Consider the following 24450-nt stretch of genomic DNA (forward strand, 5'->3'; position numbering starts at 1 on the left):
CTAGGAATCTCTAAGTCCTTCAGCATGGCTCTATGGTCAGCTTCCAGTGAAATTTGACCTTAGAGCCCTTCCACACAGCCATATAACCCAGAATATCAAGGCAGATAATCCACACTTTCTGCTTTGAACTGGGTTATCTGAGTCTCCACTGCCATATAATCCAGTTCAATGTGGATTTTATACAGCTGTGTGGAAGGGTCCTTAGAGTCATGACGAAAGATCCAGAATTTCCTAGTAAAATGTTCAAGTAAAAAAATACTAATTCATATTTTCCCACTTTCATGGGGGCCCTGTGCCCCTAAATCCAGCTAATACGGAAGGCTGTTACTACAACACCTCTTCCTTTGCAAACTACACCTACTGAACCAGATAATCAATGCTTGAATTTACTACATCCTCCAAATACAACCTCATTTCAAATAGGAAATGTACCATCTCTTCTGCAACCGGAGAGCACCAAGAGCTTCTGCCCTGGCATTAAATGACAGCAGCCCTGAAACAAATGCTCTGTTGGACCTTATGCCATACACTCTAGAACAAATTTCAGGAATCTGTGATAGATCCTAGAGTAGCGAATCCCCTTGGATCAAACATGAACAGAACAAAAAAAAACTACACATTATACAGTGTGTAACTATTCTGCAATTACATACAGACTGAAGAGCAAATGCTTCTGAGTTCATTCAGTTCTCCCCTCCTTGCACATATCCACTTTTGCAATCAAGTGTTATAAATCTAATAGCAATAGGCCTGCTGGCTTATTAGGGGAAGGGTAATAGATTTTTTAGACTCTTTATCTACTTTCTGTTACCTGTCTACGCAGAGGAATGCGCTTGGTCAGCTTGTGGACAGCAGGCTGGCTACTGAAGTCTGACTTCTTGGTAGTAGATCTCATGCGGCACAGGATCACTGTCATTACCATGCAGACAATAAGGAATACGCCTACGCAGTAAATGGCAATCTCCAGGTAGTCTGGGGATGTTGGGTATGGTCTGTCTTCTACGGGAGCTAGAGTGTAGGTTTGAGGAAGGAACAGTAATCATGAGAGAGAATTAAGATACAATGACAACAACAAAGCAAGCAATCCAGCAACACATCAAATCACATAAAGTCATATAAAACAAACCACACAAGATAGAGAATGTAGACAATTTCCAAAGATCTTAGAAAGGTTAATTATTTCAGACTACTCTGCCATGGTCAATGGTAATGCTGGTTGGGGGATTCTAGGAATCACAAGGCAAAAAAAGTAAAAATTCCCAGCTTTGCTGGGTGTAAATAGTTGCATCAAGAGAATTTTCCCAGCCACTTCCCTTCCTCCATTGTTTCAGAGAGCTGGCATGTGCCACTGTTAACCTCACTAAGTGAGACATCTGGGCTACTTTCTGGGTGAAAAAAAATCACTGTGGTGTTAATAGCTAGCTCTATTTGAGTTTTAAATTTAAGGTTACACATTGAAATTATGCTTGTGATCACCTTCTCTTCTTATTCTACTCAATTTTTTCTTTTTAGACAAGTTTCTTTAGACAGGAAAATGGGCACATAATTCACTCCAGATGAATCAATATTTATCCCAATCTCCCAATCTCTGGCCTGCCGCAAATGATAGGTTTAGTCAAATAATTTTTCAATAGCATTGTATTTAACTCTGTGGGCCACCTGAAAACACAGTGAAAGCCAAACAAGCACTGAATTCGCTGGTTGAAAAGCAAGGCTTGTGGGACTGCAAAGCTTAGGTATGAACTAGCCTGGTTTAGGCATCCAAATACCTCTATAAAGTGTCAGGCAGAATCACTCCATTGTGACAGTTATCCTCATTTTGATTTGTGTTAGAAAAATTGTTAACTGTATTAGATTACAAATTGTGGTAGGCACACTTACATGACAGTGTGCTTGCTGAGCATTGCAAGATTTATTTCTAGGCAAATAAGAATGGGAATGTGACAATAAAACTCATCCTTCAGTGCCTAAGTAGCCATTAGGACCTATGAAAACTGTACGCTGGCAATGCGGACTTGCTATCACTGCTATAGTCCTGCCTAATAGTGGTTTTCTTTTGTGTCAGGAGCAACTTGAGGAACTGTAAGTTGCTTCTGGTGTGAGAGAATTGGCCATCTGCAAGGATATTGCCCAGGGGATGCCCAGATGTTTTGATATTTTTATCATCCTTATGGGAGGCTTCTCTCATGTCCCCACATGGAGCTGGAGATGATAAAGGGAGCTCATCCACGCTCTCCCCGGGTTAGATTCGAACCGGCAACCTTAAGTCAGCAACCCAACCTTCAAGTAATCAGTCCTCCAGGCACAAGAGTTTAACCCACTGCACCACTGGGTGCTCCTGTCTTATAGTGGTGAACTATGGTTATTTAAATGTGGACTACAAATAATCACCTGGGAAAGGATCCAGTGCTGACTTTCTAATGATAGAAAGGTGGAACCCAGTAGAACTGGTGAGTGATTTTCCCTCCCACTGACTCCCCTGTGTGCCTTTGGGGGCATGACTTTGAAGTCTTTACAGTCAGTTTTCACATGGTATGGGAAGTTGGAAAGGAAGCAGGGGAAGGGAATAGATGCAATATTGGATTTGGCCTCTAAAACCCAGGGCTTGTATAAAGGCTCAGTTTATGTTGGTTGAGCATGCATCTATAGGCAGTCCCCAAGTTATGAATAAGATAAGCTCTATAGGTTTGTTTTTGAGTTGAATTTATATCTAAATCGGAACAAGAACATTTTTAAAATGTACCTCCAGCCATATAAACTTTAGATAGCATAGGGAAGCGATAACACCCTTTGTAGAGTTTGTTTTGCTGACTGTACTCCTGTTCAGAAGATTTCACCTAACTTTCTGTCCCTGTGATAACTGGGCTTTTAAAATGTGAGTTGTTGTGTGTTTTCCGGGATGTATGGCCATATTCCAGAAGTATTCTCTCCTGAAGTTTCGCCCACATCTATGGCAGGCATCCTCAGAGGTTGTGAGTTATATATACAACAACCCTGTGATTCTGGCCATGAAAACCTTCAACAACACCTTTTAAAATTTGGCTTGTGGAAACAAGGATTGGTGAGAAAGCTTCATTTGAGACACTTTTTCCCCATGATAACTCTCTCAGGAGTGAATTTCCCTTGCTAGGGGTAGATTCTACTCACTACCTGGTGTCACCTCCATTCTTAACTGAGTTATTTGTCAGTTGGACATTTGTAACTCGGGGACAGCCTGTTCAATCATGGCCATTTGAGATCACTTTCTTGAACTAAAATGCTACGCTCTTTAGCAGAAGGCATTCTAAATGCCTAGAATGGAAGGGAATATGACAAAACCAGGATCAAAATGATAGTAGCCTACTAATAGAGGAGCATGCTTATTTCAGATCTCAACCAGTGCTGCCTAGTCCATGAATGGTACTGGACAATGGCAACGTGAGACTCATGGCTTTTCATTGTCAGTATTGACACTTTAGTTTCCTCTGTCATTATTTTCTGGGATAGCAAGATGAAATTGTGGCAAAATACTACTGCGTTATTATTTTATCCCATCTGTCCCTTAGCCTTGATGTCCACTCTTCCAAGTAGCAACAGTAACAACAATAACATCAACAGTAACAAAAATAACAACAAAAATAGCAGTAAGTGGCATTCTACAGCATTAACTGGTGAACGTTCAAGCAATGCACACTACAATTTGTTCTTACATGTTTGTCTTGTGTTAATATTTTATTCAAGCACAATGATAATTAATAAGAGGGGCATATGCACTTGCAAAACGGAGCAAGCAGAAGTGACAACAACTTTCATCACTGGCTACCTGCTTAGTATGAATGCACCTTGGAAGCCACAAAAAAGTGAAGGCAAGTAGTAATATGGGTTTCTCTTTTGTGTTAATGGTAGGAAATAACAAAACTTTGACAAACAAATCATACAGCAGCACAATTTTCAATGGACACTACACTTTAGCAATGCAGACATGCAGAAATCTTAGTTTTAAATAATATCAACACATTATACATATAGCAGCAAGTCACAAATTGTGCACATTTCATCAGAAATAACAAGACAGCTGAACTATGCTGAGCAGTAGAAAAGCAAGAAGTTTCCACTAGTGCAGACATATAAAATGATATATTTTCATTCATTTTCAAGCAAGGAAACAGATGAATGTATGTTTCTGCTCAGGACAGAAACAACATCAGCACAAGCATGGCAGGACATGTTTTATTGCTAAAGCAAATTAGTAGCCATTTGCTTATAGAGCATGCAACATTTAAGAATATACCAAATTGATTCCAAAAGATATGGGGAGAAAAAAAAAACCAAACAAGCACTGCTTCTGTTATTCATGTTTCAGAACAGCAAGTTCTCATAGATACATATATGAACCTTCCAATTTGACTGGGTTGGGGCTTTTCATAAAGTGCCCCAAATAAAATCCAATTTTAAAATTCTAAATTTCTCAGGAGAATTTTGAAGTCCTCTCTGGGACAAGTTTACAACTGTTGACTTTAGGTAATTCATCAGTTGTTACAGAAAGTCTTTTATTTCATATTTATAACATATATTAAAATAGCTAAAATGTTTTTGTGAAATTAGGCCTCTTTTTTAGCCAAAGTACAGTATCGTCTATATAGAAGGATGGTGGGATTTTTTTTTGGTAGAACTGGGTGTAAAGCCAGAATCTAAGATAGAAGCTGTGCTAATTTGGTATCAATCAATCATGAAGCTAGAAGGGATGGGAAACCACTGAAAGATAGCAGTATATACCTGGCAGAACTGTCAACCATGCAGAGTGAAAGGATATCCCAATAGAATTACCCGCCAAGCATGTATACTCCCCAGCATCCTCAACAGTTACATTCTGTATATGGAGAACCTCAATCTCTTTGTCCGTAGTGTTAACACCGGCGGTCTAGGGAGAAAAAGGGAAGCAAGAGAAGAAAAGCTAGACATTTTAGGAATGATTGTGGATGGGAAGCAGGACCACAGGAGCTTGGCACTTCAGAAGGAACAACAGTGCACAGTTGTGGGGAGATCCCATCCACAAAGCCCTCAACCAAAAGGCAGTTACCACCAGATCCCAGCTCACCTCAGACAGGAATGAATCATTGACACCCTTCACCAAACATATACTCACCACCTAGGTACGCATGCAATCACACCACATGGAAAAATTCATCCACAAAATATTTGAACGCAAAGATGACATTCATAGACAAAGAGAAGTCAAACAAAAAGGAAAGTGTGTCACTAAATGAAAACTAGGAGGGGAAACTTTCAAGAGGAGGCATGTTCATCATCATGAGTTTATGATCTACTTAACAAACAGTCTCAAGAGTTTATTATCTTCTTAACTAACATATTGAGGAATGACTAGGCCTGAACAGAATGCAGGTTACTACTCTCTCTGCCTTAATTTCAATTGAGTGCCTCTAAAGTCACAGGGAACGAAACCCATCATGACTCCTGATATAGATTTAATTAAAGACAGTCAAGCAATGAGTTTAAATATCAGATAGATTATTGGTGCCGCCAAGTTGTTGGGATCCAAGCTAAACAGCATGCCTGTTTATGATACATCACTGCTCAGGTCTATTATGATGACCAAAAGTGATTGAAACTTTGTGGCAATGAGTTAGCTTGCACATTTCACCTTATGGAGAAAAAATGATGTTTTAACTGATACAAGGTCCTGAAAACAGTGACATACAACAAAGCTATTCTTTGATGAATGTGGCATAGTATTATTCTATGTATTATACAGATAATACAAAGAATCATTAATAGCCCAAAATATAAAGGTAGAATATTAAACAATCATTGGCTAGAATACTTAGCACATCCAGCTTAGAGTTGCATTATAGATCTGTAAAGTATCAAGATGCCATAGCATGGGTGTGTAGTACATATTTATTATATTTATTTTAAACTGGAGGTGATGACTAGATCCTTCATTCCTAGTAGACTTGGCTAATGGGGCTACAATTCTTAGCACTCTTAGCCTGTGAGCACAAACACTGGTGAAATGAATGTCAACAGCTTCTAGAAGGCACAGTTTACAAAGTTTAATATCCAATGTTCTGCCAAATATATATATTTGGGGGGGGGTCTATGTCTAATACTTGTTTCAGAGCTTTTATAGTCCAAGTAACTGATCCAGTCTAAAATAGAAGCAGTGACTTTGAGAATGGTGAGTGGCACAGATTAAGAAAGAGAAGCCAACAGTTGAAAACAGAGAAAGACACACTAGCAATCAGATCAGAATTCTTCAGATTCTGCTGAGAAGAAATATATATGAATACAAACAAAACTTCAAAGTAAAGCAGAGAAAGAGATTCGAAACAGATGACTAAACATTACACACACAGTATTTGTGGGAATTTTTCCATGGCTACTGGAGTAACACCAGTTGCATTTCCAAGAGAGGATTATAAATACACCAAGGTCACGGAGTTATCCTACAAGCTGCCTGTAGAGTCCCAAAGCACCAATTTTTCCAGCTTCTACATCCAGCTTTCTTTAACAGACATTTTTACCTTTATCTGGCAGAACCACAAGCCAGGCAGACTGGTTGGCCTCCCCTATATAATTGGAGACCTTACAAATATATTCTCCAGCATCCTCCTCTGTCACATTGTGCAGTTTCAGCACTTCAGTATTGGAACTATTTATCCCCGAATGCTAGAACAGACCAATAACACAGGAGAACAATGTAACTACTGCCCCAAATGTACACACCAACATGGTCCCACCACCAAAATGCTTGAAGAAGTCTTCTGGTTAACATAAAGACTAGTAATCCTGGGCTTTTAAAAAAAAAACAACAAATATATCTTTTCAAATCAGAATGGGAAAGGTTCTGGAAAGTTGAAACTCAGAGCTGTTCAGTATGGCAACTCAATAGATTCCTGGTTCCAGAACCGAACTTCATAGGAAAATACTAGTTTAAAATAAGGTATTTCTTGATAAGACAGCCATCCTCTAAAATGCCAGCTAATCCTTATAAATATCATATATGTGTGGACATTTTACAACTGAGTTTCAGTATTTTTCATGTACAGCAAATCCACCACTGCATCCTTTGGTCACAAATATAGTCAAGTGCAAAAGAATTTTTCTCAGTCCTTTAATATCAAGGACAAAGTAGATTTCTTTTGGGTATTTTTTCCCACAATTAAATCACCAGTGATGTCAAGATAGTGGTATTATAAATTTCTTAATAAATGTCTGAAGAATAATCATAAAATATATGCTGGAAGGGGGAACATGAAATAAAGTTTTTCCTGTTGTTTACTCGGTAATTAATTGTTGGCAAGGACAAATGTTTCTGTGTCATTAAAATAAATTATATTCCAGTTTAAAAACTTGTGGACATTTAATATTGTTTAATATCCAATTAACTTTATTTGTCTCAAAAAACCTCACCTTTAAAACTTCGAGATATGGCAGTCCATCTGGCCCATATTTGCTTCCATTCTTTTCTATATGTTTTATCCACTGGATGTGAGGCTGGGCATCACTGTAGACTTTGCAGACAAACTTTGCTTCACCCCCAAGAATTGCAGAAGTGTTTGCTGGTAGGCCAGCTTGTAGGATTGGCCTATGTGGAGATCGTTCTGTCAAGAAGAAGCAAGGGAGGGAGAGAGGCAGAGGGAAAAAAAAGTTAGAGAAACATATAAAGATGCAGAACTAAGCAGCACTGCCAAGAAAATTGTTAGTGAACTTGAGCCAAAAAGCCCTGCAAGCCTGTTGGCTGACTTCACTGAAACAATGCTGTAACCAAAACGTAGAACAAAAACTACTTCAAAGGAGGTGCTTGGATACAGGAATTGTGAGTGCTGTCTAAAGAGTACCCTTTAAAGAAGGTGGGGGAAGAGATGGTGCAGAGTACCAAGTTGTATGGAGTGAGTCCTCAGTGCAGAGTTCACTAAGCATTGCTCCCTGATGTGAATACTAAGATTGGCGATTTAGAGATATTTAACATCTCCTGCCAGAGAGCTCTGATGTCTCACCAGAATGTCATACAGGCATCTCAAAATATCAGCAGTTTTGACCTTTGCAAATTTGATTAACATTTTCTCTAGAAATCTCTAGGTCCTCTAGTGTGACTCTATGGACAATTTCCTCTGGTCATGATGTAGGGCCTGGAGATTTTTAAAGAGAGCAACACTCTAAGAATCTCTAGATTGTCCAATGCAATTTTATGTTCAGTTTCTAGTAGAAGGTGACTGTAGAGTCAGGCTAGAGGACCTAGAAATTCCTAGCGATGTTCTCTCAGGTAAAATAAAGTAGTAATTTGTTTATTTGCCATTTTTCACTTTGACTGGGACCTGTGGGTGAAGGAGGGTGGAGCCAGCGCATGCCACTGGCAGGGCAACACAAGAGAGCTCTCGTCTTGCCATTAAATCTATGGGGGAAGCCACACATACCATGTGCACTCACACTTCCCCCATGTGATCACCCTCCCATGGATCCAGGCGATGTGGGGTATGTGGCGCCGGATTCCCCACACCCATCTCCGAAGTTGAGCACCACCAGCCGCCTGATGAAGTGGTAAGAAACTAAAGAAGCACAATTGGTTTCCTTCTAAGTCAATGTTACCCTAGATTAACAATAATGCTACTCTCAGCCATCAGCTCACATCTTCACTCTGAGTTGTATTTGGAATAACTTTATACTACTACTTTAAGAAAGAATTACAATCACCCATCCTCATTTGTTGGTTTAACCTTCACGGATTTGATTATTTGCTGCCCTCTCTGCTGCTACTCTAAACCATTTATATTGGGATTTCAATAACACACCAGTGTCCATCTTGAACCCAACCATCTAACTAGTGTGTGTGTTAAATACTGAACAGCAAACTACTAAAAATGAAAATGGAGCAGAAAATGGAAAGTATAATGTCTCTTCAATATTGGGTTAAGAGCCACATATCTTTTCATGAAGCCCTACATATTTGGCACATTGCAAATGCTTAATGAGAATGTATTCATCAATACAACCAGCAGCATGCTATGAAGGTATATAACTGCATCCCTGAATTTTCTTGGATGTTAACAAGACAACTGATCCCAGCAGTATTCCAGAAAGTCCAGTTGTACAGTTTCCAAGTACTCTCCAAAGGCCACATGCAACACACTGAAGCAACCTGGCTGATGAAGGGAAATAAAATCCCTAACTTTCTGTATTAAGTATATTCCTAAAACTAAAATATGTAATTTTTTTTTATTTGAAAATTTTATACTCTGACTTTTACAGCTATGTCTTCACAAGGCAGCTTTCAAGAAACAATATTAAAAATCACAATTACTATACAAGTAGAAATAGGGTTGCCAGAATAAAAACTGGAAGAAGGTATCCACACTTTAATAGTTGTGAAGAAAAGTGTGTCAGGAAGTGTTGCTTGTCACACAACTATAACAAGCAACAGAAGCTGAATTTCCTTTTTATATAACCATTAAAATTACAGGAGCACTAACTAGTTTTCACTCTGGGAACACTAAATAGACAAGAAAATTGAAAACTAAATATCAGTTAAAATCTATAATACATACAAACAATGTAAGAGAAATTGTATCAGAAAATGTTTAGAGGAAGGGAAAAATATTACAAATCAGTCAGGGGAGCCAAAGCTAAACAATTACGTTATAGTAGATCTTCTCCAAACTCCTGGCGAGATGCATATGTTTCCAAGACAGGAAGAATTCAGACATCTGCTCACACACCCTCAGCCAAGCCTTTCAGAATGAAGATTATGCATGAACATAGAAAGTGCAACTTCACCATTCTTCCCATTTTTGCCCTCACAATTTCCATTTCTAAAACAGCTCTCTGGGTTTTGCCCTTTCAGATGGAGAAACGGTATATATTAAAAATAAATATAAGATGTAAACTGTGGTTTGATGTATAAGTTACTATTTTTATAGTCTTGGAGAAAACTTATAAAAAAATTCCCTCCCTTTACTAAATAAGCTCTAGCGCCATCTCCCCGACCCTTAATTGAATATCAAAAAGGGGGAAAATAGCAAATATGATCTACTTTTAATGGAAACCTTGCACCACCTTCCAAAACATATTACAACTGCCTTTCGTATAAAATGAAACCTTAGAGAATATTATTTAAAATGTTTTTAGAAAGTCAGTAGGCCTCATGTTTCATTTATGCACATCAGGATTTGATTTCCTTCATGACCTTACTTCTTGCCCTAAAATAAGTAACCAACCAATCCTCCTCCAAACCCTCCCCAATATTGTGCAGGGGGAAAAACTCACCAATACGTTAACATTCACAATGTGTTTTACTTCACTGAAAGCTATTTAACTTTTTTTTGTCACATAAGTTAGTTCACCTGATGTATAACAGCTGAACTGATCTTGGATTCTTTGGCTCCAAAGTGTTTAAGGGAGTGTGTAAAGTATATGGATGTTAATGCGCATGTAAGGCATTGGCTGTGGATGATTAAAAGTATTTTTTTAAAAAAAGTTACCAAAATATTAGCTATTTTAGAAAGGTGTTCCATAGCAACACCTGGACTTCTCTAGGTGATTTACCTACTAACAAATTAAATAAAATGTTAAATCTTGGAGAAGTTTTCAGATTGCTGCAGAAGGCATGTGAATGAGCCTAGCAACTGGTAAAAAAGGAACCAGACTTTCTGGATAGTATTGTTTAATGTATCATATATCGTATTTCACCACATAAAAGTTGCACTTTCCCCCCTTTTGTGGGAAAAAGGGAGTGTTGATTATTATGTGGTGGCAACTATTATGCAGTGAAAAAAAGCAGGGTCAGGGTTTCCCTCAGCTGCCAGCCTGGAACATGGAGGGATGAAGCCTCAACCATTGAATCACAACCTTCATTCACTTACACAGTGAGTTAATAAAAGGTGTGATGATTGTGCAGCGATCAAAAAGTCAGAGGCATCATGTCAGAGAGCGTAGAAAGGATGTGCTTCTTTTAAGTTCTCCTGAGATTGACTAAGCCCTTGCCTTTCACCCCTCTATGAAAAGAAGGGGGCAGTTTTTATATAAGAATTAAGGTATAGTACTCACTTTGACCCACATTTTGGTTGCTTATTTGAATACAAGTTCTAGATTTATACATGGGTATCTAGGGTAAGGTTCCAGATCCCACATACAGCAGGAACTGTATGAAAGCATGAAACAAAACTGGTTTAAAACAAAACAGAATTCATCATTAGAGATATAAAATATGCCCCAAATCCTCTGGTAGGGTTAACAAAGCTTTTTTCCTCTTGACCTGGGCAAAGCCCAACAGAACATTTTCACTCTTCTCTCTTGTCTGGAGATGACGCACAAAAACGCTCAAGGCCAGGATCTGAAATCTGGCAATGCCATCTGCAAGTGTTCCTTGATTTTTCCAGTGTTTATGGAAATATTCCAGACACCCCCACATTCCTAATGGGCTCGGGCTGTGGCGCAGGCTGGAGAGCAAGCCAGCTGTAACCAGCTGCAATGAATCACTCTGACCAGGAGGTCATGAGTTCGAGGCCCGCTCGGAGCCTATGTTTGTCTTGTCTTTGTTCTATGTTAAAAGGCATTGAATGTTTGCCTATATGTGTAATGTGATCTGCCCTGAGTCCCCTTCGGGGTGAGAAAGGTGGAATATAAATGCTGTAAATAAATAAATAAATAAATAAATAAAGTAGCATCTAGAACAGGAGTACCCAAACTAAGGCCCTCCAAGGCCAGATGTCATTTACTCAGCCCTTGCCCTAAATTTTAGATTTTAGGTCATCCTAAGTCTGAAACGACTTGAAGGCACATAACAAAAATCCTTGACTATCTCAATAGTCAAAAGAAAGCTCATGCTTCTCACCGAAATACTGGTAATTTTATATTGGTATATATTGTTCTTCATTTTAAATATTATATTCTTTTTATATTGTTTTGCACTACAAATAAGACATGCCTTGTGTATAGGAATTCATCCATGTTTTTTCAAACTATAGTCCAGTCCCCAACAGTCTCAAGGACCATGAACCAGTCCTCTGCTTCAAAAGTTTGAAGATCACTGGTCTAGAAGAACCATCCAATAAGCTATGCACAATGTCAGCATCAATACAGCAGTGAAGAATGTTGTTTGAATGTTACTGAAGTACATGAGTGAATTGACTTGTATTACAGACTATAATTTTGGAAGGACATGAAGGTAAGCTTGAAAAAATTCAAGGCATTATCTCAGAAAATGCTGAAATAATTTGTATAGATGGATTTTGAACATGCTATTTCAGCTATAATAGAGGTCAGGAGACCTAAAACTGCAGTCTTGCCTTCTAGTAATATGAATTCTGAGATCTGGATGGAGATGAAAAAAATGAAGGGAAAATGCTTCAAATGAACCATAATAGTGGAGAAATGTAATTTGTCCTTGGTTGATTTTAAAGTCTTTGTCTACACCTAAAATCACTAAACCTATTTATGTAATGTAATGATACCATTTCAATAAGGGGTAACAAGCCCTGAAGCAGTGGTTCTCAACCTGGGGGTACCCAGATATTTTTGCCCTACAACTCTCAGAAATCCCAGCCAGTTTACCAGCTGTTAGGATTTGTGGGAGTTGAAGGCCAAGAACATCTGGAGACGCCAGGTTGAGAACCACTGCCTTAAAGGCACCACATCCTCTTTGATCTTGAAAGCAAAGTGGGATCAGATGTGGTTAGCCCTTGGATGAGAGACCACCAAGGAATATCAAGTGCTGTGGGCTATAATTCAGAGGCCAAAACTGATGAAACCACCTCTAAATATTTCTTGCCTAAGAAGGTAAAAGTAAGGTGAAGGTTTTCCCCTGATATTAAGTCTAGTTGTGTCCGACTTTGGGGGTTGGTGCTCATCTCAATTTCTAATCCAAAGAGCTGGCGTTGTCCATAGATACCTCCAAGATAATGTGGCCATATGCATGATTGAATGGTGTGCCGTTATCTTCCCGCTTGAATGGTACCTATTAATCTATTCACATTTGCATGTTTTCAAACTGCTAGGTTGGCAAAAGCTGGGGCTAACAGCAAGAACTCACCCTGCTCCCCAGATTCAAACCACCGACCTTTCAGTCAGGAAGTTGAATAGCTCAGTGGTTTAACCGCTGCACCATCGGGGGCTCCAAGAAGGAAGCCTATGAAATTCATGGGGCCACTAGGCAAACTTAAGACACATACATACAACATATTTCATAATTAGTATGTACAAATTATACTAAGTTAATAACCAGGCACAACATGCCTGCCTGTGTCTCTTTATTTGATTTTTCATCTTCTCAGCAACATACTATAACAACAACTGCTTAAAGCAGAGAATTCATATTCGCTGAAATCCAGTACTCGGCTGTGGAGCCTATCTAAATATGGTAATTTAACACATTAAACATTGCATTGTTATGTAGCAACAGGTCTATAGACAAGCAGCAGCAGCAGTGATTAAGAGATTCTCTGGCACATTCCTAAAGAAGAATAAAACCTGAATTTTAGAAAATCTCTCGGAGAGAAAGGCTAGCTCCAACATACAAAAATACTGCCAACATATGCTGACTAAATATATTGGTCTTCTGATGACCAATTACATTTGGGTCTGCTTCTAAAAACATTTAAAGAGAATCGGGGTATTTTGGGAAGGGGGGTTGGTTGGTTATTTAAATGAAACATTGTTAAAGTCCTACATAGCCTTTGCCTGCCCAGGGCCATAAATCCCTCCACTTTCTTTATATTTATTCTCCTATTTACTCCAGCACAATGAGGTCAAAAAGGCATGGGGGAAATAAATCTTTGCTAATCGAAACTTTATAGGTTAGCCATTTCGACCATTCTCATGGCTTGTTTGCATAAAACATGCCAACATCATCAGAGGCAATCAGGAAAAGAGCTTTTCCATGCAAAGAAAAAATATGCTGGACATTGCAATCTACAAATGACTCACTGACCGGGTTTCCTTGATACTGCAAAGTCAATAATGTATTCATGTGGATTGATCGAAACTGTGTGGAACTGAGTTGCCTATCAAATTGCTTCAATGGGTTATCAAGGATTTAAAATCATGGAGTTGGAAATGATTATAAAGGCCATCCAGTCCAACCCCGATCATGCAGGGATATGCAATGAAAGCATACCCTACAGATGACCACCCAGTTTCTTTTTACAGACCTGCAAAAAAGGAGATTCTACCCAGACGGGAACTCGGTGTTGTCATGTCTATATGTAGATTGCTTGAATGAATGTTTCTCTTGGCTTGATCTAACATCCTTTCCCTGATCAGGGATAATTCTACTCTCAGAGTTTAGAAAAGTTCGCTTTGGACCACAAATCCCACAATCCCCCATCCAGCCATATCCAGAATATGCTGATTGAGGGAATTATATGAACAGTAGTTTAAAAAACATAAACTTTCCCAAACTGTCTATGCATCAGGTTATAAACTGGTAGCTAAAAACTACTCTGCTGATCTGAAGTTTTCTGAGCTTGTCTGCTTTTTCAAGCTCTCATCAGCAGCCAAAAAATAAATGATTTATGAGAGCCTGTGCTATGTTAAGATGGCAAGCATAAACCATTACAAATTCCATTGTATTTGCTCAGTGACATGGAGAGGTAGAGCTGATTTGCAAGGGCTGTTTGGTAAGTAAACAGGTGTACATAACATGTCAGCACTAATCAATGTCAGGAGGTAGAAGGAAAGAAGTCCTTCTTTTTAAAGTATAGCATCATTAAAACTGGCTTCTATTCTGCTTAAGGGTTGGGCAGATACCAGCTTAATGGGGCTGATTTAGGGTTCCTTTTTACTAGCATCTGATATAAACCAACCAAAGGGAAAAATAATGATTCACGCAAGTAAATGTACATTAAGGACAGGGTGCCACATAAGATCAGATCCCATTTGAATTGGAAGCTAAGCAGGGCCAGCTCTGGTTAGTACTTAGATGAGAGACTACCCTGTTTCCCCGAAAATAAGACATCTCCTGAAAATAAGACCTAGTAGAAGTTTTGCTGAATTGCTAAATATAAGGCTTCCCCCAAAAGTAAGACCTAGCAAAGCTTTTGTTTGGAAGCTTGCCTGCCGAACAGAACACTAGAGTGTGCAGGATCGGTAAATGTACGTACCATAGATTGTTGTACATGAAAATAGTGGTAGTAACAAGAAATTCTTAATAGGATTCACAGTCTGTCTGTTCATGCTGGTTTGTGATGACAACTACTGTATAGTAGATAATAAATGTTCTTTTTTTTTGGCTCAACAATAAATGTGAATTCTTATTCATGGAAAAATAAGACATCCCCTGAAAATAAAACCTAGTGCATTTTTGGGAGCAAAAAATAATATAAGACACTGCCTTATTTTTGGGGAAACGGGGTATCCACAAATATCAGATGCTATAGACCAATTTCAGAGGAAGGCACTGACAAAACCACCTCTAAATAGGGTTGTTGTATGTTTTCCGGGCTGTATGGCCATGTTCTAGAAGTATTCTCTCCTGACGTTTCGCCCACATCTATGGCAGGCATCCTCAGAGGTTGTGAGGTATGGAGAAACTAATCAAGGAAGGTTTATATATATCTGTGTGAAGTCCAGGGTGAAGGGAAGAACTCTTGTCAGTTGGAGGCCAGCGTAAATGTTTTTTACGCTGGAGAGAATACTTCTAGAACATGGCCATACAGCCTGGAAAACATGCAACAACCCTGTGATCCCGCCCATGAAAGCCTTCGACAACCCACCTCTAAATATTGCCTAACAAAACTGGTTTAAATGCATGGGCTTGCCTTAAATCAACAGGCGACTTGAAGGCATATACACACACATACCACACAGCACGGATTAAACTGATGACACAAATCCACTCCTGAATTTATTTTTGATTTGATGTTTCAGCATCAAAGAGGAGAAGGGGTAGCTGTGATCAGAAAGCTACCAGATTCTACTAAAGATCTCTAGATATACTGGTTGATCTCAATCCTTATTCTCTCTATCTCTGTTCCCTATACCAGTAAGACCATCGTAACTCCAGTTTGGAAATTCAGCAAACACAAAGAAAATATGTCCATCTGATAGAAATGTAAATGAATAATGCATCATTCTTTGCTCTAAAAAAAATCTAGGGAATACTAAAACTGCTCAGCATGGTGAAAATTCAAATGCCCAAGTTGGTTCACATAGGTAAGTTTTATAATTCCCCCAACATTCCTCTTTGAGAATGTCAGATATCAGATGAAGTACTTGGGACCTTATCACATCAACATAGGGATTTGCCACGCATCATGGCGAATCCGTTGAGGCCTGGCATGGGGCGTGGGGAACCCATCACCTCATGTCTTGCATTGCCCAGCTTCCCTTTTATCCAATCCTACGGGGGGAAGCGTCCACCGCCCAGCTTCCCCTCATTGATCCTAATGCAACACGGGAAGCCTCCCATGTTGCCGTGGTGGCGTAACCAGTTTCTCTTCCCTTTTGTCATGGAGCCCTGCTGGAAGTAGATGTATATTGTGGGATGGCAGGCTCAGTGGCCAAAAGCGAAGAGGACAATTTAGCCTATCTGATGAGTTTGTTAGACTGCAAAGAACAATGGACTACCTAAAGCACACTGACAGCCCTGTCACCTTCCACAAATTGGAGAGAAAGCAGCACCCATATTTCAGAACTCTGAAAATTACAGAAAACCAAGTCTAGTATAGCAGGCAGCAGTAGGAGTTGTAGAGTAGAGATATGAACCATGTGGTCCTGTAGGTGTTTGTTTGACTGGACTCCCAACATTACACAAATGACTAATGATTCTGTGATTTGTAATAAAAAAAATAACTAATGGCTTCAAATTCTAAAATGGGTTGGGCAGATAACAAGCACACAAAAAGTTAGATGAAGATATATCCATATATTGGTTATTATGAACAGAAAAAGGGGAGAATATCCTGTTTTTGACTGATTGTGATAATGTTGGGGGTAGAGTTAAAGTAGAGCTGATGGAAGCCTTCTAGACTAACAGTATGATCAAGTCATTTTCATGACAAGTAAAGGTAAAGGTTTCTCCTGACGTTAAGTCCAATTATGTCTGACCCTGGGGGTTGGTGCTCATCTCCATTTCTAAGCCAAAAAGCCAGTGTTGTCCGTAGACACCTCCAAGGTCATGTGGCCGGCATGACTCCATGGAGCGCTGTCACCTTCCCACCAGAGCGGTACCTATTGATCTACTCACATTGGCATGTTTTCGAACTGCTAGGTTGGCAGAAGCTGGAGCTAACAGCGGGCGCTTACTCCGCTCCCGGGATTTGAACCTGGGACCTTTCGGTCTGCAAGTTCAGCAGCTCAGTGCTTTAACACACTTCGCCACCAGGGCTCCTTTTATTTTCATGACTGGATATAGATAAAACAATATCTTCATAAAACAATACAGAATGCTAATACTGCAGATTATATCCAGTTTTAAAGCCATAATCAAGCCATATTAACAAGTTCAGCTTCAGAGTGAATGAAATGGACAGCCAAGGCATGCTGAGGTACTTAAAATGGTGTGTGTGCAATAAAAACATTTATAGCCTCTACCTCTCTACCTAACTACAACTTGATTCCTCAACATCAAAGTATCCTCATCTAGGCCAGTCATTCTTTCCTTCTTTTTAAAAATTCAATGTTGTTTAATCTTTACAGAAATTTGTCTGGCAAGTTTGACTTGGACCTCTGGCTCTGTTTTCATCACTAATTTAATCCATGGCAGTGTTCAAAATTCTATATCTTCATGAAACTCTCAGGCATGTTGACTATGGCCACGATCCAAAGGTCCACAAATTATACATAGGCCTTCCAGAGTGCTTTGAATTTTCCAATTTGCTGCTGCATAGCCCTTCTTATTTGATTTTTAAACTCCTGCCTTCAATCAGAAACACTTCCACTTTAAAAGAGTTATAAGCCATCTTTAAGGGTAGCCTCCTGCCAAGGCAGCATGCCACTACATTTAAAATACATAATAAAATAAATAAAAATTAACAATCTGAGTTCCCTCAATGATTGCTTAGAAAGAACATCACTGAAAAGCAGGGTTCTTGGTGAATCTGATTCCATTGAGACCTTTAGTGTTCCATTATAATCTATAACAAGCAAAAAATGGTGAAGTTTACCTGTCCGAACGTATCTCCCTTTACAAACCACTGCAAAGACTAATATCTTCTGGGAAGGCCCTGCTTTCAGTCCCACCACCGTCACAGATGTGTTTGGCGGGGACGAGAGACAGGGCCTTCTCAGTGATTGCCCCTTGGCTATGAAACTCCCTCCCTGGTGAGATTAGATCAGCCCCCTCTCTCCTGTCCTTCAGAAAGATGGTAAAGACCTAGCTGTGGGACCAAGCCTTTGGGACAGTGCAATGAGGCAATAATAGGAAACCTACATCACTAACTGGAACCAGCATGGTGTCCTGAGTTGGTTTCAACAGCTGAATTTAAAGTAGATATAACTGATTTGAATGTGTGTATATATTTATAATTATTGTATGTCCTGGCATGGAATGCGTTCCGTATATATGTTGTCTCCACCCTGAGTCCCCTTTGGGGTGAGAAGGGTGAAATATAAATGTTTAAAATAAATAAATTATTAAGTGTCTTAAAAACCCTGCATGAGGAAACTCAAACAAGCATCACACATTGGTTATGGCATACCATGACACCTATCATTACTATCTCTGGTTTGTAGGGTAGCAAGGGAGGAAAGATGCTCTGCTCAGAGTATTTAAAGATTTCAGGAATTATAAATATAAAAGGGTTTCAGGAATGAACCCTTTGGAGATACATTTTTAGCATTATCAGATGCTGGATTGTATCTTGGTGATATTAATTCAGATGTACACCAGAGTCTCACTTATCCAACATTCGCTTATCCAACATTCTGGATTATCCAACACAGTCTGCCTCCTGCCTGGATCCACAACTATTTCTCTAGGCAGCAAAGACTGAACTTTTTACGGATTTAATTTTGACAATGTTGTTATCGTAAGTTCATTTTATACAATTTATTTGTATTCAATTTGTTAGTAGGCAATGTTTTTGTAGTCAGTGTTTTCAATACATTATGATGTTTTGGTGCTAAATTCATAAATACAGTAATGACTACATAACATTACTGTGTACTGAACTGTATTTTTCTATCGATTTGTTGTAAAATATGATGTTTTGGTGCTTCATTTGTAAAATCATAACATAATATGATGCTTAATAGGCTTTTCCTTAATCCCTCCTTATTATCCAACATTTTTGCTTATCCAACGTTCTGCCAGCCCGTTTATGTTGGATAAATGAGACTCTACTGTATTTAGGTGAAACTCCTGCCCCAAACCCAGTGTGGCTACTGAACATTACAAGGAACAAGGGAAAGAAAAGTATTAACAATCATAGCTTGATGGGGACAAAGGGAGGTAATGCTACTGTCTGAACATTAGATAACTAGATTTTTTAAAAGAAATATGACATTGAGACACCAATTAAAGTAAGGTAAAGGTAAAGATTTTCCCCTGACATTGAGTCTAGTCATTTCCAATTCTGAGATTTGGTGCTCATTTCCATTTCTAAGCCAAAGAGCCGGCGTTGTCCATAGACACCTCCTAGGTCATGTGGCCATAGACATGACTGCATGAAGTGCCATTACCTTCTCACCTAGCAGTACCAATTGATCTACTCGGATTTGCATGCTTTCGAACTGCTAGGTTGGCAGAAGCTGGGGCTAACAGTGAGAGTTCACCCTGCTCCCTGGATTCAATCCACCGACCTTTCAGCTGCACCACCGGGGGCTCAATTAAGTTAAACCCAATAATTAATAAATAATTGGAGCCCTGGTGGCAAAGTGTGTTAAAGCACTGAGCTGCTGAGATTGCAGACCGAAAGGTCGCAGGTTCAAATCCCGGGAGCAGAGTGAGCTTCCGCTATTATCTCCAGCTTCTGCCAAACTAGCAGTTCGAAAACATGCCAATGTGAGTAGATCAATATGTACCACTCCGGCGGGAAGGTAACGGCACTCCATGCAGTCATGCCGGTCACATGACCTTGGAGGTGTCTACGGACAACGCCGGCTCTTCGGTTTAGAAATGGAGATGAGCACCAACCCCCAGAGTCAGACATGACTAGACTTAACATCAGGGGAAACCTTTACCTTTTAATAAATAATAAATCAATCGACACTTCTATAAATCATATCCATCCAATGAATCTATTCTATTTGGGATTACCAATAGCATTGCAGCCACTGTAAGCAGGAAAAAATAACCATGTCACCAATAATAAACTTATGCCAAAGTAATTTCTATTGATATTGATTGGAGTCGCAGAGGTCAAGTTCTGTACCCAGTTTAATTGAACCAGTATCAAAACATGCTCTTTAAAAGTCTAAGCATTACAGAAGTTTAAGGGAGACAATGCAATATCAACCAATTCGAAGCTGGCAGTGGATGACATGAATGTTCTTGTTTTAAAATGCTCAGTTGTCATCACTGGCTAATGGTCTTAATACCAGTCTGCCCTTAGCTCAGAAAACCCTATTGTTAGGCTGCCACAGTGTACATTTCATCAGCTTCCTCAGAGCAAAATATGTCTTTGCTGAAAAGAGGCTGTAATGTCTACCCTGCTAATCTCGGAGTTAACCAATATGATCCCTTATATGGCACAGGCATAAGCAAAGGCTTTGGAACATCTGAGCAAACACGAAAAGCTTTGCTCAAGTAAAGGAGAATATTGGAAATATAACAATGAATAGTCTTACCAAAGGAGGGTGTGTGTGTGTGTGTGTGTGTGTGTGTATGTGTGTGTGTGTGTGTGTGTGTGTGTATAAAAGAAAGAATAAAAAAAATGCAAGACCCAATTTTCCCCAAACAAGGCTCAAAGTGGAAAGAAGAAGAAAAATACTTCAAGTTTCTGCATCAAGTTTCTCCTGGCAATATATCTCCACATTTTCTTAAGCTCCAGAGAAGTCAGGAATGTCAGGAGATGAAAATCACACGTGCCAAACGCATCATAGAATAGCCCTTACCATGGTACTGTGGGACGAACATGCCAATTGCAGCTGGATATACAATACTTAAATACCAGATCTATTGATCATAAAAGGAACAAAGGTAAAGGGATCAGAACGTCCTCATTTCAGCCAAGTAGGACTGGTTTGGATCACAGTTTACAACATTGCTGTTCAAAGTGGAGGTCTATGGATTGATGCCAGTTCCTGCGCCATCTGCTAGGGGTATCTGGAAAGCTTCCAGAAAAGAAAAAAAATTATAGACTAAGGACACAATTACAGTGTCACTAAATATAGAGTAGTACAATACAGAATTTTGTCACTGCTTCAGGACAAAAGTGTTACATAGCGCCAGACCCTAAGTCCATTTATCTCTGATATGAAAAAACTGGTTGACTTAAGAGTCTGGTGGAGCTCCCGGTGGTGCAATGGGTTAAACCCTTGTGCTGGCAGGACTGCTGACCAAAAGGTCAGAAGTTCAAATCCAAGGAGCGGGGTGAGATCCTGTCTGTCAGCTCCAGCTCCCCATGCGGGGACATGAGAGAAGCCTCTCACAGGATGGTAAAACATCTGAGCATTCGCTGAGCAACGTCCTTGCAGATGGCCAATTCTGCCACACCAGTTTCTCAAGTTGCTCCTGACATGAAAAAAGAGTCTGGTCTCCTTCTCTAGAGGTTTTTAAACTGAGGCTGGATGGCAATTTGTCAGAACTGTGTATTCTTGCGTGGTAGAAGGGGGCTGAACTGAATGGCCCTTGTGGCCCCTTCCAACTTTACGGTTCTATTATTCTATCTCAATAATGTCACTCCACCTTAGCAGCAGCTCTCCAAAGTTCCAGAAATAAACCTTTCCAAGCCCACTCTATTTAAATATGCCAAAGATTGAACCTGGAGGCAAAAGCATATGCTCTATAACATCCTACAACAAAACATCCAAATCAGTCGCCACCCATAATGCTAAGTGCAGAATAATAACACGCAAACTAGAAAGCTTTTTAACCCAGAAATGTTTCAGCTATATTCCCAGATCAAAAAGATTTTAAAAGCCATTAAGAATGTAAAAATAACAATATGCTATACTCTAAACAAAGGGATCTTGTAACATCTTTGAGACCAAGAGAAAGAAGTTTGTAGCAGAAGTAGAGCAAGTCTATTTTATCAGATACTCTTCCACTGCCACTTATTATTTCTTCTAATTATTTTTAATATTTTACTGTTATTATTCAAAGATAGTCATGTCAGTATATAGCATTATGCAAAGGGATCTTGGAACACCTCTGAAACTGAGAGAAAGACGTTTGTCGTGTACCTTTTCACAGTCTTGGTTTGCATTCAATGAACTAGTCTATGAATGCCTCTGCTACAGACTTCTTTCTGTCAGGGCTCTTCCAGATAGGCCCTATATCCTAGGAGCTGATCCCAGTTTTTCTTTTTGCACTAAACTGGATTATGTGAGTCCCCACTGCCAAATAATCTGGGATAAACAGAAAACCTGAGATCAGATCCTAAGATATAGGTCCTGTCTGGAAGGGCCCTACATCTCATGGGTGCTAAACATCGCTTTGCATACGTTTAATATTTCTTTCATTTATAATTTCTTTAAATAATGTACTCTAAAGCCTTTTATCCTCTTTTGACTGCAATTTACAATAGCCACACACTTTCCTTATCACTGTGGAGCAAAGGATTCTCTTCTGGTATTTTAATGCATCTTGCCCAACAACCGTTTTCTAATGTTCTCTGGTTTGATGTACAAGGGTTGAATAAAAAGTAATGCCTCCACCTTCGTAATTCCTCAACAGATGGCAGTACTGGTATGCAGCAAGTACTGGCTTGTTCAGTAGACTCTCCTCTACAGTTTCATTTGGTGGGAAGCCTTAGCATTGAACGGTTGTGTTGTTAAAGTATGAAGTATAGAACCCTGTGCAGATGGTCGATCAATGTGACTTAAGCAACGTGCAGTCACTGAATTCTTGACAGCAGAAGGTGTCACCCCAAAGGAGATTCATCATCATGGTGATTGTGTTGATGTGAGTACTGTGCGTCATTGGACGAGTAAGTTTAAAGATGTTGAGGTGGGAACATCTGACTTGCATGACAAACAAAGATTTGGACATCCTGTGACAACAACCATCGAGTTTCACAAGCAAAAGGTTGACAGATTGATTGAGGATGATCGTTGTATCACCCAGAGAGAAATTTCAAGCATAATAGGCATTTCACAAGAACTTGTGGGTCACATTATTGCTTTGCTTGGATATCGGAAGATCTGTGCACGATGGGTACCCAGGATGCTGATGCCTGAAATGAAAGCGCACAGACTTGAAATTTGCCAGGAATTCCTCTCGCGTTATGAGAATGAAAGTGACGCCTTTTTCCATTCAATTGTGACAAGAGATGAAACGTGGGTACACCATTACGACCCGGAGATGAAGCGTCAGTCTATGGCAGGGGTCCTCAAACTTTTTAAGCCGAGGGCCGGTCCACAATCCTTCAGACTGTTGAGGGGCCGGATTATCATTTGAAAAAAAAATACAAACAAATTCCGATGCACACTGCACATGTCTTATCTGTAGTGCAAAAACAACAACAACAACAACAACAACAATGAAAGAACAATCCAATATTTAAAAATAAAAACAATTTTAACCAACATACATTTATCAGGATTTCAATGGGAAGTGTGGTCCTGCTTCTGGCCAATGAGATAGTCAAGTTAATTAGGGTTGTTGTTGCTGTTGTTGTTGTTGTGTGCCTTCAAGTCATTTCAGACTTTGGGTGAGTCTAAGTCTAAAATTTATTTTTTATTTACTGCATTTATTTACTACATTTGTATCACACCCTTCTCACCCCAAAGCGGACTCAGAGTGGCTTACAAATTATATGTACATACAATATATTATATTATTACCATAGCACAATATTAGAATTATATATTACTATATTGAACGATACCACTATACTGTAATATTATTAGTAATATTATATGTAATATAGAATATATAATTATTATTATATGGTATTATTATTAGTGTTATATTGTATTACATTATATTATTATTATCAATATTATATGTATATACACTATATTATATTATAAAACTGAGGGCGGGGGCCAGGTAAATGACCTCGGAGGGCCGCATCTGGCCCCCGGGCCTTAGTTTGGGGACCCCTGGTCTATGGAATATTGACACAAAGACTAGCCCCAGAAAAAGAAATTCAAGACACAGCCCTCAGCTGGAAAAAAATCATGGCAACAGTGTTCTGGGATGCAGATGGTGTTCTCCATGTTGATTTCCTTGAACGTGGAACAACAATAAATTCAGAGCGTTACATCACAACACTGCAAACTTTGAAATGATGGCTAAAAAGGGTCCAAAAGGAAAAGAGAAATGTTTTCCTGCAGCATGACAATGCCAGACCACACACGTCACATGCCACCACAGCAGAACTTCAGAGGCTGGATCTCACCACCGTATGG

The 24450-nt window shown here is 39.4% G+C and overlaps 1 protein-coding gene across 12 annotated transcripts in view; it reads right to left on the reverse strand.

The window, feature by feature from the left end:
* The window catches only part of fgfr2 (fibroblast growth factor receptor 2), a 189406-nt gene that overhangs the window by 41074 nt on the left and 123882 nt on the right, over positions 1-24450 (reverse strand). For 4 of the 12 annotated variants that reach the window (XM_062976011.1, XM_062976019.1, XM_062976015.1 and 1 more), the window contains 3 exons: positions 7414-7604; positions 4756-4900; positions 805-1008 (listed from right to left, as the gene is read on the reverse strand). In XM_062976011.1, coding sequence (XP_062832081.1) covers positions 805-1008; positions 4756-4900; positions 7414-7604 — 540 coding nt within the window. Of the gene's footprint in view, positions 1-804; positions 1009-4755; positions 4901-6524; positions 6670-7413; positions 7605-24450 lie in introns of all 12 variants that reach the window. The other 8 variants (XM_062976016.1, XM_062976012.1, XM_062976020.1 and 5 more) reach the window with 3 other exon arrangements.

Source organism: Anolis carolinensis, chromosome 3 (assembly GCF_035594765.1).
Source record: "Anolis carolinensis isolate JA03-04 chromosome 3, rAnoCar3.1.pri, whole genome shotgun sequence".
Classification (NCBI taxonomy): Eukaryota; Metazoa; Chordata; class Lepidosauria; order Squamata; family Dactyloidae; genus Anolis; species Anolis carolinensis.